At 47.6% G+C, this 17,568-nt stretch overlaps 1 protein-coding gene across 1 annotated transcript in view; it reads right to left on the bottom strand.

Moving 5' to 3' along the window:
* Positions 1 to 17,568, bottom strand: part of LOC308380066 (neural-cadherin) — a gene marked incomplete at its 3' end in the record, with an annotated part of 138,550 nt that overhangs the window by 27,532 nt on the left and 93,450 nt on the right. The window contains 4 exon segments of the mRNA XM_080857347.1: positions 5,961 to 6,104; positions 7,463 to 7,649; positions 8,074 to 8,201; positions 10,360 to 10,609. Coding sequence (XP_080713473.1) covers positions 5,961 to 6,104; positions 7,463 to 7,649; positions 8,074 to 8,201; positions 10,360 to 10,609 — 709 coding nt within the window.

The following is a 17,568-nucleotide window of genomic DNA, read 5'->3' as shown; positions in this document are numbered from 1 at the left end:
CACATCTGTGTGTTTGCCTGCTTCTGCTTCTGTCGACCTGGCCCCACACTCTGACCTTCGCTACGGATCCAGCAGAGCCTGCAGAGCAAAGCTGGCTCCTAGAGCAGCATGCTTAATCAGGAGAGAATGAGGCAGTGTGTGTGTGTGTGTGTGTGTGTGTGTGTGTGTGTGTGTGTGTGTGTGTGTGTGCATGTAAAGTGGGATATTTTAAGTGCAGTTGTGTCCAGGTGTCAGTCCCTGTTCCCATCCATAGACTTCCCTTCCATAATTTAGCGTATGGCATATGTGTACAAGTGGGTGTCTGCGTAACGGTGTACGATCATGGGTATGGAGGAGGGGATGGGGGAGGGCCTCACAAAACTACTCAGAGGCACGCATGTTCCTTGCCTTGCTCGGGCTCTGTCCGCGGCAGATTTCACCAGACAAACACCATCTGGGCGGGATATGTTAGGGCTTTCATTACGAAATATCAAGTGCCCGTGCTGCTGTTTGGCTGCCTGGCTTGCACTGGGGCTGACTGGCACTGGCTGAGCTGGGGCTGGGGCTGAGGCTGGCATCGGGGGCACGTCCGTCAGGAGCGTTCACCGCGATGTGCCCTGACACTCCCAGCGGGGGATAGAGGTGCTTTTTGCCCCTCAGCGGCCATCTTAATGAACAGCCATGGCCATATGGTGCCCCGCCGGGCCCAGCTGGGTCGCTGTGGGGCTGGGTGGTGTGGGCTAAATGGAGGGGGGGGGGTGTCAGGAGCTTTTTGCCTTAGTGTTACAAGACCTCCAGTGTGCCAAGAAGGTGCCAGTTCTCCTTATATTAAGCCTTGGATAGTTGTAATTAAGCGTTAAGAGTATAATAAACACATATACCAGCTTACACACATGAACACGTACACACACACTCACATGCACACCTTCCTCTGTTTCCCCTGTTAACATCACTAACTCACAAAGAGGCCCAGATGCCCTCATATCTTATAAATTATCTGCACCCTGTTCATCTCACCAAAAAGTTTTTTGAGTGTGTGTGTGTGTGTGTGTGTGTGTGTGTGTGTGTGTGTGTGTGTGTGTGTGTGTGTGTGTTTGTGTGTGTGTGTGTGTGTGTGTGATTTTGTCTGATTTTCCGCCCCAGTGAAGCAGTGTCCTTGGCTAAATGGGCAGATTTTGATAAAGGAGGGCAAAGCTAATCAGCTTTCAGAAACATTTGAGAGGATCATAAAACCCCCTCGCCTCCCTCCTCTGACGGCTGCCTAATTATTTCCATTTCCCCGTCTCCATTCCGCGTGTAATAAGAAATATCCAGGTTTAATGGGAAAGCCATTTGGCCTCGCCTCCACATACTGAGCTCCTCAGTATGTGTGTGTGTGTGTGTGTGTGTGTGTGTGTGTGTGTGTGTGTGTGTGAAGGAGTGTGTCTGTGTGTGTGTCTGGTGTGTGTGTGTGTGTGTGTGTGTGTGTGTGTGTGTGTGTGTGTGTGTGTGTGTGTGTATGTGTGTGTGTGTGTGTGAAGGAGTGTGTCTGGTGTGTGTGTGTGTGTGTGTGTGTGTGTGTGTGTGTGTGTGTGTGTGTGTGTGTGTGTTTGGTTCATTGTGATTCTAGACTCTTGATTTGCATTTCCTGTTTGTAGCAAAAACAGAGATATCAGAGTTGTCAGGTCTTTGTGTGTACCTGTGTACCTTGTGTGAGTGTGTGTGTGAGTGTGTGAGTGTGTGTGTGTGTGTGTGTGTGAGGAATATGCCATGTGTGGTGGTCTCTGACTGGCCGTGAGGCATGCTGCCCCCCTCCTACTTTCTGTGGCACAGGAGTGGGCTCTTTAACGAGGCTTCAGACACCTGCATCGCTCCCTGTCACGCTGTGAAGGAGGGCTATTGTCCTGCTGCCGCTGCCACACTCGCTAGATGATGACATGCTGGCCCAAGCCTGCGTATGTGTGGTGTGTGTGTGTGTGTGTGTGTGTGTGTGTGTGTGTGTGTGTGTGTGTGTGTGTGTGTGTGTGTGTGTGTGTGTGTGTGTGTGTGTGTGTGTGTGCGTGTCTGGGAGAAAGAAATAAAGTGTGTATCAGTGTGTGCTCATTTGTGTGTGGGTTTTTCTTTTACAGATATGCCTCTTTGTATGACTAGATGTGTCCCTGAAAGCTGTGTGTATTTTTGTGTATGTGTGTGTGTGTGTGTGTGTGTGTGTGTGTGTGTGTGTGTGTGTGTGTGTGTGCATGTGTATTTTGAATGCATGTGAGCTAGAATGGTAATCTATGTTTGTATTTGAGCTTGAACATTTCTGCATTTTTGACTGTATCTCTTTATGTATCTCTGACGGCAAGGGGTGTGTGTAGCCTACATATCTTAAAAAATATATGTGTGTGTGTGTGTGATGATGTAAGCGCACCAAAGTGCCAACTGGGCGGGCTATCCAGTGAAACGGCAACAAAACCGGTTGTGGGACAGGCACACAGAGGTGATTTGTCCAAGACCGTCTCCCTCAGATGAGCAGTGTCTGTGTGTGTGTATGTGTGAATTGGTGCATAGCATGCTTAACCTCTCCTTGCAATCAATGTGTGTGTGTGTGTGTGTGTGTGCTCTTGTACGCAGCAGATGCCTGCTATCAGATGACACACAGGGGGGCACTCTAACCTCTATCACTTTCAGCATGTACACCGTGACCAACATCGGCTCACAACACAACAACATTAAATCATCACACCTGCTCATTTAAAGCCCAGTCCAACATGGCTACCTGATTCCACTTGCACCACAGGACAAGCAACAACAGTATCCACAGTTGCAGTTAGTTTTGAAGGATACGCTGTTCTCCAAAGACATAAATAAAACATTTGCGGGCACACACACACACACACACACCCACACACACAGACACACACACATACATACACACACACACACACACACACACGCACGCACACACACACAGAGAGGCAGCATTTCATTTCAGAGGTCAAACAATGCATGGCATTAAGGTAAAGCATGCTGTCAGCAGTGTCGGTGCTGTGGCTAATCCGCTCGCCGATACCGCGCGGGGTCGCAGCAACAGCGGTGGGGCCGGGGCCGCTATCTGCCGCCGCGCGTTTAATCTCCTAAACAACACCTTTATCAAACAAATAGTGCGTAGGGGAGATTAGCATGGCTATTCAGGGCTGAGCGAAATAGAAAAACAAACACGTCGAGGTGGTCACGGCGGTGACAAAGGAGGATTGAAGGAGGGATGGGTGGGTCGGAGATGGAGAGAGCGAGGGGATGAGGCTTCCGTGGAGAGGAGGAAGAGGATGAGAGGTGTGTGTGTGTGTGTGTGTGGAGTATTTGTGTGTATGCAGACAGAGGCATTCTGAGTTAGACCCAGGGTTATATAGCTGGATTCTGTAAAAAGAAAAGGCAAGCAAGAGAAGAGGACAGGAGGAAAGTTAGGACCTTTTTGTTGAAAGGTAAGTGTCTATGCATGCATGTGTGTGTGTGTGTGTGTGTGTGTGTGTGTGTGTGTGTGTGTGTGTGTGTCTGCAGATAGGTGTGTGTGTGAGTGTGAGTGTGTGTGTGTGTGTGTAAGGGTGAGGGTGGGGGGGTGGGGGGGTAGCACAGGAGCCAAGAGTGGCTGAGCTCAAATCCTCCCTGAAGACGTGCCTGCTCAGCAAGCCCTGGCTCTTAATGGGATTGTGTCATGTTTTATGGATTAACTCATTCTAATACAGATCATCTGCCTGCTCGGACACCTGTGCAGAGGCAGGGGAGCCAGCCAGGGCTGCAGGTTGTTTCTCCTCCTGTTCTCTCTCTCTCTCTCTTTCTCTCTCTCTCTCTTTCTTTTTCATTCTTTCTCTCTCTTTCTTTCTTTCTCTCTCTTTCTCTCTGTATCTCTCTCTCAAGTTCAAGTTCAAGTTCAAGATTGCTTTATTAGCATGAATGTCTCTCTCTCTTTTTCTTTCATTTTCTCTCTCTCTTTCTTCCTCTCTCTCTATTTCTTTCTCTCTCATTTTCTCTCTGTCTCTCTCTCACTCCCTTTTTCATCTTTGTATCCAAATTGATGGGGGAGTAGGGTGGGAGGGGAGTCGTTTTCCTTCTAATTACCAGACAGTAGAATGGTTGAGATGGCAGATTTGGGCACCAGACTAAAGAGGAACAGGGATTAGTCTAAAGCATTGAGGGGGAATTACTGTTTCCTGTAGTTTGCTGTTTCTATGTCTGTGCCAAATCTCTCATGCCACATCTTAGTTTTTTTGTCCTCCTCTTAAATCCCCTAATAGATGAGGCTGTGATTTTGTACAATGGAGCCCCCATAATGCACTACAGCTCAAGTATTCACTATTCACTAGTAATGGTACACACATTTATCCACAAAGCAATCCGAAATACTGCTCATTTTTTTTGCATTTTTTGCAAATTTGCCCTCTTGTATGGGATGATGCAGCATCGCATGTCATTAGCACTGCACAGCATCTTTGGGAGAACATGTCATGAAACCGACGCGTGCAAATAACACTCAACGCCTTCGAGCCACAAAGGGATTTACCTCTGTCATTAAAGGAGGTCTTCCTCATTTCATTATTAATTTCCACGGTGACAGCAAGGGACTCCAAAACAAAACAAAGGAGCAAACATCAAATAATTAGCTCAAAGGGCTGACTGGGGTACTCCCACACTTACCACAGAGATTTGCTAACAAGCATCGAGATTCATCTCACCTAGATTCATCTCGAATTGTTTTCCTTTTTTTTTTTTTTTGTCTTCCCTTCTCTTTTCCTCACATTCAATTTCCTGTAGCCATAGAGGCTGTCAAAAACATCAAGCCCAATACTCGGCGAGATCTGACTAAAACAAAATCAGTGCAGGGAAGGAGGGAAGAAGAGACGGCTGACGTGGGCTTTGAGATGAGCGGCTTTTGTGTGATCCAGCCGAGGCTTCTAAGAGACAGAAAGAGGACACACTGAGAGAGGGAGAGAGAGGGAGAGAAGGGGAGAGAGAGGGAGAGAGGCGGATAGAAGGGGGTGAGGGAGAGAGAGAGAGAGAGAGAGAGAGAGAGAGAGAGAGAGAAGGGGAGAGAGAGGGACAGAGGCGGAGAGAAGGGGGGTGAGGGAGAGAGAGAGAGAGAGAGAGAGAGAGAGAGAGAGAGAGAGAGAAGGGGAAAGGGTCCCTCCTGTCATTTTTCCCCATTTCAGCAGAAAACACAAAAGCCACACGCACACACACACACACACACACACACACACACACACACACACACACACACACACACACACACAAAATACAAACAAAACCTATGGTGGTCAGACCACCAACACAGCAGCTGAACAGATTCCAGACCTCTACCAGTGTGGGGCCAGTTCTGGTCCGTTGCTATCGGAGACCACAGTAGTAAAATATCCTTTCACGCGAGGCGCACACACACACACACACACACACACACACACACACACACACACACACACACACACACACACACACACACACACACACACGCCGGTGTGCCACAGCTCCAACCATGCATGCGCTGAAGCAGCTCATCGCACTCATTACTTCCAGCTCAGTATCCACCACCAAACTAATTAAAACAAGTCCAGATGGCGGACACCAAACACTGGCTGGAAGTTGGGTTTGTCTTCCGTGGCTCTGGACTTTGCACCTCAGTGAGAGCCTGTGCTTCCAGGAGAGGAGGAGTCAGAAAAGACAGGACGGGCGGAGAAGCACGCCACCAGCTGCAGCCTTCACCTCCGCCGCTCAAAACGGAGAAAATACACACGCGCGCACACACACACACACACACACACACACACACACGCACACACACACACACACACACGCACACACACACACACACACACTCATACACACACACACTCATACACACACACACACGCACACACACAAACACTAATACACACGCACACGCACAGACATAGACACAACAGACTCTGTTCCTGACCAGAGTTAGTGTTCCCATGACAACTGGGAGTGTGGTCTCTCAGGGCTCTTACCTTCATCTTCATCGTTGGCGGTGACGGTCATGACGATGAAGCCCACCTCCTTGTCCTCCTCCACGCTGAACTCGTACATGGGCTGGGAGAAGAATGGGGCATTGTCGTTGACATCGGTCACAAAGATCCTCACGTAGGCCGTGTCTGCGAGAGAGGAGAGGAAACCATCATGAGACACGGAAAGAAAAACAAACAATTCCACAGTCTTTGCTTTGACCTGCTCTCAAATCACCAGCACTCAAATGGAACGAGTGGTGATGCAGACTTCACATTGTGTTGAGATGTTGACACGAACAGACACACTCTGCTAGATTTGGAGACATAGCAGGTATTGAAATCACCACTGGACTGGTTTGAAAACAAGTACACATCCCAAGCACAACACTGAGATGATGACTTCCTTTATTGAGCTCTCCAAAGGAAGCTCAATCCAGGAGCGCTGACTGAACATCGGACGTTTAGGTGGGCTTAGGCATGACTCTAGTAATAAGAGCGCTCTGTATGGAACTGTACATGTGATTGACCTCTCTGTGTGCAACTCATCCAACCCACTGCACTGACCGTCGTGAAACAGTGGCAACGCTGGGTTTATATACAGCTGCTCACTGGGGGAGTACTGACTGGATCATCTGCATATGTGATGTGTGTGTAGGAACCCCGTAGAATAAACTTGGCACTAAGCGAACACAAGGTCGTTTCAAGCTCTAGGAGAATTGACTCCATGAACACGAGTGCAGGTGACGAGTCACCAATCACTGCGAGAGCTTCAAGGCACACTTCATCTGAAGTGACAAAAGGCCAAACTCTCGACTCTTGACTCGATGTGTTGATGTGTGCAGGTTGGCGTTGTCGCAGGAGAATAACTCGCATTATATCACCATTTAGAATGAGTTAGGCATGTCTTAATGAATGAACCTCATCCCGCCAGCTGGCTTGATACGGTCTCATCACTAAGCTGGAAAATAATCAGAAGAGCTCGTGCAGGTGTGTTTAGTGAGTGTGTTTGTGTCTGTTTTGTATGTGTTGTGCGTGTCTATGTGTGTGTGTGTCAGTGGCAGGGGTATGGATGGGAATACTCTGCATGACTTCATGTGGGTGAGGAGAATAGAGTGTGTGACAGTGTATGTGTGTGTGTGTGTGAGAGAGTCAGTGAGAGAATATATCTATGAAGAGGCTTACTGTATTCCACAGGGCTACAGTGAGAGTTCCATTTTGTAACTATAAGTGTGCATGTGGGTTGGCTGATTGTTTGAAAACGTGTTCACTGTTCTTGAAAGAAGAAGTACAGGGAGTAGTGTGTGTGTGTGTGTGTGTGCGTGTGTGTGTGTACGTGTGTGAGTGTGTGTGTGTGTGTTTCTGTGTGTGTCTGTGTGTCTGTGTGTGTGTATGTGTGTATGTGTGTGTGTGTGTGTGTGTGTGTGTGTGTGTGTGTGTGTGTGTGTGTGTGTGTGTGTGTGTGTGTGTGTGTGTGTGTGTGTTTGTACGTGGGGATGGTCACACACCTGTGTTGGGCTGTCCATGCTGTCCAGGTCGTGCTGACTCACTGCCGTCCTGCGACTGCACCTCGATGAGGTAAGAGCCCTTCTGCTCACGGTCGAAGGTGGCGCGCGTGTGGATGACCCCTGTGTAGGAGTTAATGCTGAAGAACTGAGAGTCGCCACTCTGGTCCTTCAGGATGACGTAGTTCACCTGCGGAGGACACCAGACACAGGAGGTCACTGAGAGGTCAAATGGAGGGAGGTGATGGACAAATGGCATGGGCCTCAAAACAGGCTCCAGTCAGCTGCTTTTCCAACTGCTTTCTCTTAATGAGTGGTCCAGGTTTAAGAATTAAGAACTGATCAAATCAAGAGACATGATACCAGTTCAGCTCTTTAAAACTCATACGTGTGAGTCAAAGCTTCTGTTAGTGGCACATGTATTATATAACTTCATTTAGCTCTTTGCGTCTGTGTACAATGTCATTCTTTCAGTCTTCATTCAAGTGAAAACAGGTGGTTACTGCAGCCAAACTTCAGCAAGAATAAAGACTAATGGAATAAACTGTGAAAAAAAAGATATACACCCTACACCTCTGGGCAGAGATACATTGAGTTTGATTTGAGACCCTGACCTGGCCGTGCAGTCCGGAGTCCAGGTCTGAGGCAGACACCTGGGCAACCGACGTCCCCACCTCGGCCCCCTCTGGCACAGTGGCCTCATAGTTGGAAGACATGAAGAAAGGCACGTTGTCATTCACATCTGTGGAGAGGGAGAGAGAGAGAGAGAGAGAGAAAGAGAGAGAGTGAGACGACATTGGAGATTTAATAGTGATAAAAATATTGAGGGAATAAGAAACAGAGAGATAGAGGAAGACAGACAGACAGACAGACAGACAGACAGACAGACAGACAGACAGACAGACAGACAGACAAACAGACAAAGAGAGAGAGAGAGAGAAAGAGAGAGAAATGAGTGAGACGACATTAGAGATTTAATAGAGGTATAAATATTAAGGGAATGGGAAGAGAGATAGAGGGAGACAGACAGACAGAAAGACAGACAGACAAAGAGAGACAGCATTGAGAAAGAGCATGCGAGAGATAACCAGGGATATCATGATGAAGAGAACAGGACAAAGACACAGGGAACGAGAGGGGCGGGAACCAAAACAGCCTAATTCAGGGCCAGAACAATCACAATTCAACATGGAGGATAATTCAAATCAGGATCCAAATCAAAAGAGGAGTCATTAAAAAACATAAAAGCCCCATGTCCCTTCTGTCCTTCCCCTGGTGTGCACTGCCCTGCAGTGAGTCGTGAGGAACACACATACGTGTGGATTTGCGTGGAAGAGGGCTCCAACGGGGCGAAAGAAGAAGAGTAGGTAGAAGAAAGAAAAACAGACAGATTGCAGGTTCCATCTGAGGGTTGGTGGAGTGCGCCGGGGAGGTGGCCTGCCTGCTCCCAGCGGCCCGTTGATTACGCCGTGCCGGTAACAAGCTTCCCAGGGCTTTTGTCTTCCCTTTCATTACGCTTCAATCTCCTCTCGCCCCTTAATTAATGCTGGTGCCTCGTCTCGAGTGTTTGTGTGTGTGTGTGTGTGTGTGTGTGTGTGTGTGTGTGTGTGTGTGTGTGTGTGTGAGCAGCGAAGCGGGGGCGGTGAGAGCAGAGGCAAAGCTGGGCGAAGCAGGTTGGAGGAATGGCTGAAGAGGCTTTCTCTCTCTGAGCCGAGGCACACACACACACACACACACACACACACACACACACACACACACACACACACACACACACACACACACACACACACACACACACACACACACACACACACACACACACACACACACACACACACACACACACACACACACACAGCCACACACACACACACACACACACACCACTCCAGCCTACCCACCACACACTTATGTGACAAAACACTGTACACACACACGAATCCCACTCTACCTTACCCACCACGAACCCATCAGGCAAAACACCACACACGCATATGCACACAAACACTCACACTTGTTAGACAAAACAACCAAAATCACACACACACACATGTCTGACAAAACACCACAAAGAACACACACACACACACACACACACACAGACAGACACACACACACACAAACACGACTGACTGTCCCTCAGAGAAAGAAGGCTCCCTCGGTTGGGGGTTTTCAAGCTTGTATGTTTGTGCCACAGCAACAACAACAACCATCAAAAAAGTGTGAGATCCAGCAGCAGTAAAGCCCAAGGAGATGAAGTGAACATGAAGGGGGGCAGAGAATGAGATTAAAGCAGGGGAAACAAGATGTGTGCAGAGGAGATGAGAGGACGGAGGTAAGAGGACGGAGGTGCTGAGAAGAAGACAGACGAGGTGAGGAGGGCACAGGAGGAGGAAGAGGGAGTGGAGGAGGAGAGGTAGGCAAGAGGGGAAAGGGAGAGATTTGCGAGTCAAACTAAAAGAAACTAGTGCAGACAAGATGAAAGCAGAGGATAGGAGAGCAAAGTAAAGGAGAAAAAGGGAACAGGCCAGCAGTGGAGTGGGATGAGAGGAGAGGAGAGAAGAAAGGGGGACAGGAGAAAAGAGGAAGAGGAGAAGAGATCACAGCTCAGTAGAGGGAGCTAGAACTTTAAATAGCAGCTAGTTTTGGAAGCGTCTGGGCTTGCATGCATTCATTCAAGACCCAGATGATATCGGGACTAGAACCATCAGGCGCTTTGAGGAAAATAATGAAGATATACCCTGGTGAGGACACAACAGGGAAGAAGAGAGGACAACAGGAAATGGAGATGTGAGAAGGAAGAAGGGGATGGTGATGATAGAATAGTGGAGGTATAACCTAGAGAGCAGAGACAGAGATCAAAGGAGAAGGAGGCAGTCAGGTGTCGTGCATCTCACCGGTGAGGTTGACATAGACCGTGGTGAAGGACGCCAGGGGCACGGCCGCCACGTTCTGAGCGCGCACACGCAGGGTGAAGAAGCGCGTGCTCTCGTAGTCCACCGGTTCCGCCACCAGGATGGACGCTGAGCCGTCCCCGCGGTTGGGTTTTAGGTAGAACCGAACCGGCATGTTGGTCTCTGGAACCTGGCCCTCCTCCAAGTTGTAGGTTACCCTGGGGTCCCCGAGAGGCGAGGTGGCCTTTATGGTCTGGGAGGAGGGAGGAGGGAGGAGACAGAGGGGAAGGAGAGTTAGCATGGCATCCCCCCATAAAGACATGCAGACGGTGCATTTCTCCTCAAGTGGACGCCATTGATTTTTGACCTATTGGTGAAGTAATCTGTGAATCCCTGTGATGTGCATGTGCATGTGCGTATGTTTGAGAGCAATCGTGTGTTTGTCTGTGTGTGTGTGTGTGGGAGTGTGTGTGTGTGTCTATGTGTGTGCGTGTTTGAGAGCAATCATGTGTGTGCATGTGCATGTGTGTATGTTTGAGAGCTGTCATCTGTGTGTGTGTTTCTAAGTGGACTTGTCAGTCTTTATGTTTGTGTTGTAACGGTTTCAGTGTGTTTTGGTAAGCGTGGCTGTCTGCTGATGCATCGAAACGGACGTGTTTATGAGGACATTTGCATACTCATGCATGTAACTGAGTCTCTTGGCAAGGCATAATTGAGTGAAAACTACTGGGACAAGCCATAATTGTTCTGGGAGTAGACTTCTTCTCCCTCTTCTTGTTTTCTTTTCCAAGGGGCATTAAGGAAAAAGCGGCAATGACTACAGGGGAAAAAATGCACCTTTAGCCAAACCTTGCTAAGGAATAATTAGCATTATTTGTGAAAGGGCATACTAAATCAGCACAACCGCCAGTCATGCCTGTGCTGACTCCAGCGCATGAATACATTAGACACACTTCACCTGTGATCCATCTCAGCGGCTATTGAACTGATATTGACACTTATAGAGTCCCTTCCTAGCAGGAATAGTCTCCAGACTCACTCCTGATCAAAGCTTTTTTCTCTCCCGGTATGTGGCTTTCTTGAGACAGCCTGAGAGAGGGGGAGTTATAAGGCAGAGGCACCTAGGGAGAATACTTCACTGAGGCCGAGATAGACTCAGAAAGACAGAAGTGGCAGTTTATGTGGAGAATTACACATTAGGCCAAATGGCATACTTTTCATACCAAAAAATGTTTGTGTAAAGGCTGTCAATGAATTGGATTTAAAAGATGATGGACTGGTTCAATTCATACGTTTGGTCAATAAAAGAGTGATTTGCTTCATAAGAATATGACTATAAAGAACAAAATATTATTTTCACGAAAAGATTATCACGAACAAATTTAAACATGACTGCAAATACAGTTTAATTGATGACAACACACATTTCGTATAAAATAGATGTCCATTGACACCTTGTCATTTGGTATTAAGAACTGCAGCATGGCTTCATTTTTGGACCAACTCGTCAGTGGAGTCAATGGCATAGGGAAAGATATCACTGCTGCACACACCTGGCTACAGAGAGCTCTCTCCAATGGAATTTCACACACTGCGTCACGCCTTTTTATGTCCCCCTACTGTTAGCAGTGTGATGCTCAGGCAAGAGAGAAACACCTGGGAGATATTTCACCCTCAGCACAAACTTAGTAGGAGACTAAGGCTCATACACTTATAGCTCGTAGCTCAGAATAGGCATCAAGCAGCCTCCAGGCTCAAAGACGAGCGCTACGCTCATGAACATGTTGGCTCACTGTAACCGACAGCTGCATCCTCTCTTGGAAGCCTAAGCCCTGGCTATCCATCTCCTCCTGGAGTATCACGCGCCATCCTTGCGATTTATTTCCCTCCGCCGCCCAACTTCACTGACGACAGAGCAGATTAAACAAGACAACGGCACTGTGACACAGAGGAGAGGCTGGGGAAAGGCCAACGCAACACAGACTACCACTTCAGGGAGAAAACAGACTGTTTTAATGGTGTTTCCACGCCTTACATGGCCATCTTGGGACGATCCAGAAATGTAAGTGATTGCTCAAGTATGATGACGATAGGGGGAGACTAAACATTACTGAGAAAAAGAAGAGATATGGACAGAGGCAAGGACAAGTAAAGATGAAAAGAAAAGCAGAGAGATACAGAGGAAAATACATGGACAGATCTATACGCAGAGTAGAGGGAAGGACAGAGACAAATAATTGACACAAGAAAGGAGATACAGAAAAAAATAAGAAAGGGAAAAAAGAAGTGTAGTGCTCAGGAGCAGCGAAGTAACAAGAGTTCAGTGGGTCGTGGCTGATGCACTCGCTCGCTCGGCTGTCAAGGTTGTGGTTCTGCAGCGCAGCGGAGCGGTCTGCCGAGTTTCCCGCGGCCCACGGAACATCAGCCTTAAAAGCCCCCCATCACCTGCTCTGATGACTGGGCCTGTCAGCTGGGAGTCGACCCAGGTCAGCCTGACCCGCTTCACCCCCTGAGCTGCCTGCCTGCAGGATGTCTGACTGATCGTCCTGCCCGGCTCAAGCCCTAGAGAATATTGCGTTGCTGTGCGCTAATGATCCAATGCTAAGACCACTGGCAGATTAGAGAATGCTTAAACAATTGTGCCTGTCCATCTTCAACAGTCAATCTGACAGAGATAGTCACAGGGAACCCACAACTACATACACAAAAACAAAAACAAGCGCACAGACAAACAATTAAACTGCACGGGAAATGGGCCTGTTATGTGTGTACAACTAAACACTTTGACACATACAACAAAATGGATCTGCTCTGCCACTGTTAGGGGAAAACTCTACTACTCAAGAATAAAACACAAACACACACGCACTCACTCACTCACTCACAGAAAAGAAAAACATTTAAGCCTCCACTCTGCGTAGGTCATCCACCGTTTCTTCTGCATGGCTTGCCCTAGAGGAGGCGAAGGGAAGTGGGGGTACCAGCTGGCTGATACGACACCGAAAAGCTCTCAGACATCAGTTTCCGTCTCAGTGGAGGACGCTCCCCTCCATCTCCCTCCATTCCATCTCAGGGATACGGCCTCCCTCGCTCCTTCTCTCCCTCAGCGCTTTTTCAAACTTCTCCTCCTTTCCTTCACCCCCTCCCCCACCACCCCTCACTTTTGTCAGAGACTCTTTGAAATATTCATAATGGCACTGGTTCATTTGAATAATTAATTTTGATTATCTGCGGAGAAATACAAACTTGGCCGACCCCCGAAACCCACCTGATAACTGATCTGCCCCCTCAGACACACACCCTCCTTGTTTTCCCTCGACCTCCCACCCCTCCATAAATGTGTTAGGGGGCAGCGTGTTGCGGCCGGGCTTGATGAGAATGATAGGCCCATTATCTGGCATCCGTGCGCCAGAACAAGGCCTCTTAATTACTTCCTCAAGGTTGGAATTACTGCATTTGGAAATTTGCTAATTATCATTCTTTGAGATAATTCCACAATGAGCCGACTGATATTTCAATTTTTAATTAGGCAGACGGAGAGAGAGGGAGATAGATGGATGAGGGAACAGAAGCGAGAAAGGAGAAAAAAAGTACGACAGAGAGGGAGAGAGAGAGAGGGAGGGAGAGAGAGAGAGAATGGGGGAGAAAAAGAAAGGGGAGATGAATAGGAACACTCAGCGAACAACAAGGCAGCTCAGTGTTGCTAATGAATGCATTATACTGTTTAACAAGCCTAATTTGTATTTAGAGTTCGAAGGATGAATTGCTGTGGTGAAGGCTCCCAATGCACAGAACAGATTTGAGCAGGCAGTTGCTACAGCTATGCCACACCAGGGAGTAAATACTGTACTTATGGCAAAGGGGGGAAGAGAGTGCTGTAATTGTTCTGAAGTGCTTTGTTGATCAAGTTTTATTATCAGGAAAATGAGTGTGTTGATGTGTGTGTGTGTGTGTGTGTGTGTGTGTGTGTGTGTGTGTGTGTGTGTGAGTGAGATTGTGTTTAAGAGAGCGAGAAAGAAAAGGAAGACGGGTGGGTGTGTGGGGTGGGGGGAGGGGGGGGCATCATGTTGTTTTCCTAATGACTTCAGTCAACCGTTAAAAGTGAACTGTGAAATGTTCGGCAAATTAAAATGTGGCTGACTGCCTCCATGACCCTCCGTGACAACTATTTTGAAGCCTTTACAAAGCTGGCCTTTCACTGGGAATAAAATGCGGGTATATTTGTGTGGCATTCATCTTGGAGGTAAGCCGAGACAAAGCACAGCATGGTACAACTCAATACGCCTCACAATGAACAAAATGGAGAAATGATTGCTGTCAGGAGTCGCACCAGAAGGCAGTTTAAATCGGAACTACGACCCTACATAAATGAATTTCAGTCACAGAAAAAATAGACTGGGGGAAAGAGCATGTAGATGGGAGACAGAGAAAGAATTGAAAACTGACATCTGAATTATGAGCGTAAAATTCACCTTTAGAAAGACATACAATTAAATCAGTGGGAAAGAAAGGTTCTGAGAAAGGGAATGATACACTATGGGAGAGAAAGGCAGTGAGGAAATAGAAATCTGAATGAAAAGTTTGTAAAAACTAACTTTACCAATGCATATTCTGTAAGCGCTCTGATCACCATATTAGTTCTTCAAAACAGGAATGAATTCATGATTTGCAATAAAGGGGCCAAGAAACTCTATAAGGCCCCTTCCTAAACCCTATATCTGAGGTTTATAATCAGGATCTTCCTCTGAGCATAGTTGCAATATCTTTCATAGTACGAGACTGCACTGGTATTCTCTCGACTTGAAAAAGAGGCGCCACCCCTATAATTACCCTGTGCCACTGGCCTCCTCAAGGCTCACCTGTAGTCAACAGAGCCTTCTGAAACACAGGTGTGCTTCTGTGCTGACCACTAACACAGGCTCCCATACCAACAGTAATATACTGTATGACAAACTATGTTGACACTCTGTAGTATAGACACATGAAATAGTCCTCCTGGGCAGCAGACTAGTATGCAGCAGCAAATGTCAACATCTGCTTAATAATGAAGGTGATGAACAATACACATCAGCCGGCTCACTCACATTCAAACACACACGAGAGAGAGGGAGAGAGAGAGAGAGAGAGAGAGAGAGAGAGAGAGAGAGAGAGAGAATTAGAGATATGCCTGAAGAATAAGAACCAATAATTCATTTCAGTGAACGAGTGCAACAACTAGCAGCCCATTTAAGATCTTAAGAAGAGTCTGCATTAAAGTCTTCAGAAGGCTGATTCGACCAAATCCCTCCTCCTTCTCCTCCTCCTCCTGCTCATGTCTCTGCTCAGAGAGCAGTAATGGTCATACACTGCAGTCAGGCTGAGGCTGAGGCAGAGCAGAATTAGGAATAATTAGGAATCATCTCATTACACATCAGTGGTGCCTGGGAGGCCAAGCAGATCAGGTGTGTGTGTGTGTGTGTGTGTGTGTGTGTGTGTGTGTCTGTGTGCCCATGCAGGTGTGTAGTTCTTGTGCATGTGTGTGTCGTGTCAGCGTTGAAGTTTGTGTGTGTGAGTGTCTGTGAGTGTGAGTCTCTGAGTGTGTGTAGGTGCGTGGGCATCTGAGTGTGTGTGTGGGTGTGTGTCCTCATCAGACTGCCCGCCTCTCAGCGCTCAGGGCTGATTAAACAACAGGGCCTCATCTCCGTGCACCTCCTCTCTCTCTCCCCTTCCTCTCTCTCCTTATCTCTCTTTTTCGATCCAACTCTCTCTCCATCCCTCTCTTTCTTTCTCTCAGGCACCTCATTGATATGGAGATTCGCCACGCATCCCGCGGACGCACGCTGCTCAGCGTAATTAACAGACCATATTAGCACTGCTAAATTTGAACAACAATCTACCTCAGTAATTAGGCCTGGGCGAAGGAGAAGACAAGAGAGGAGAGGGCTGGAGAGGGTTTGCTTCGTGACAATATCAGTGACTGTGGAAAGGGCCTGAAAGTGTTGTGCAAGGAACTGTAGCATGACAGAGAGATGGGTCTGACTGAGCCTAATTTAGCGCGCTGACAAAAGCACACTCACTGCGCACACAGAGACCCAGGTGTGTATGAACCCTGCATTACGACAGTCATTCAGACAGAGAAAGCAACAGGAGAACCTTTGTAGAACAGACAGGAGAACATTTTCTTTCAGCAGATGCTATTACCTCAAACGCCTTACCCATATGGGCTTGACATTGCAGCACCCTCACAAAGTGCTTGCTTGATTGAGCAGAGGTCTTGCAAGCACAACAAACAACCACTTCTTTAACTGATTCCCTGGACTGTGTCTTTCTTTGAACCCTCTGTATTGAACAACCTTGATCTGAAGGTTCAATGTCTGTACAGGTAAGAAGAAAGAAGACATTCTTCCCCATGTAACATCATAGCAGCTCTCTTTTTCTCTGACTATATGGAAAGTACTGAATCATCCCTTTCTCCCCCCACCCCCAACCCCCAGTGTAAGCCTGTGTACAAACATGAAAAGGAAGCGGGAACCACTTGGGGCCAGGTGGTGAGGCGATGTTTCAGACAGAGTCAGGTAAATATAGGCAGGGCTTGTATGCTCTGCAAAATATTTGGCAGCATTAGCAAAAAGCAGATGAGAGAAGGGAAATACAGAGAAAAAAGAAAGAGAGAGCGTGGGGGGGGGGGAGGACTTCCAGCAATTCTCCTCTTGGCTTTTCCTGATGAATCGGCAAAGAGAGAAAAAGAAAGAGAGAGAAATGGAGGGAGCGAGCGAGCGAGGCAGATGACTCGTGTTCCTCTCCATGTGAATGAATAAGGAATGTAGAAAGATGCTGAAGTGCAGACGGCCCCTGCAGTGGGTTCCAGGGCTTCTCAGACATTCACACTCTGAGGGAAAGAGGGAGGTGAGGAGGAGAGCTATGCTCCCATGAGCACAGTCAGGAGAGAAGTATGCTAATCCAACACCAAAACCCGGTGTCTCAAACCATACTTTGTAAAGTACTTATCATCTAAATCACTCTGACACTTCATCTGACCACAGGCTCAAAGCAACAACTTCAGAAACAAAAAAGCAATGCTAAGGTGAATGTGAATGCTAAATTCTCATGTGCTCAAATTAGCTGCAATCCAGTATCTTAACAACAAGAGGTAAAATCAGGTACAGATACAAAAACCCAAGATTTACATTAACATCTACGTATTTGTTCACTTAGTCCTCTGCTGAACAGGCT

The sequence above is a fragment of the Sprattus sprattus genome, assembly GCF_963457725.1.
Source record: "Sprattus sprattus genome assembly, chromosome: 19".
Lineage (NCBI taxonomy): Eukaryota > Metazoa > Chordata > Actinopteri > Clupeiformes > Clupeidae > Sprattus > Sprattus sprattus.
Note: the sequence above shows the minus strand (reverse complement) of the source record. Positions and strands in the feature narration are given on the sequence as shown.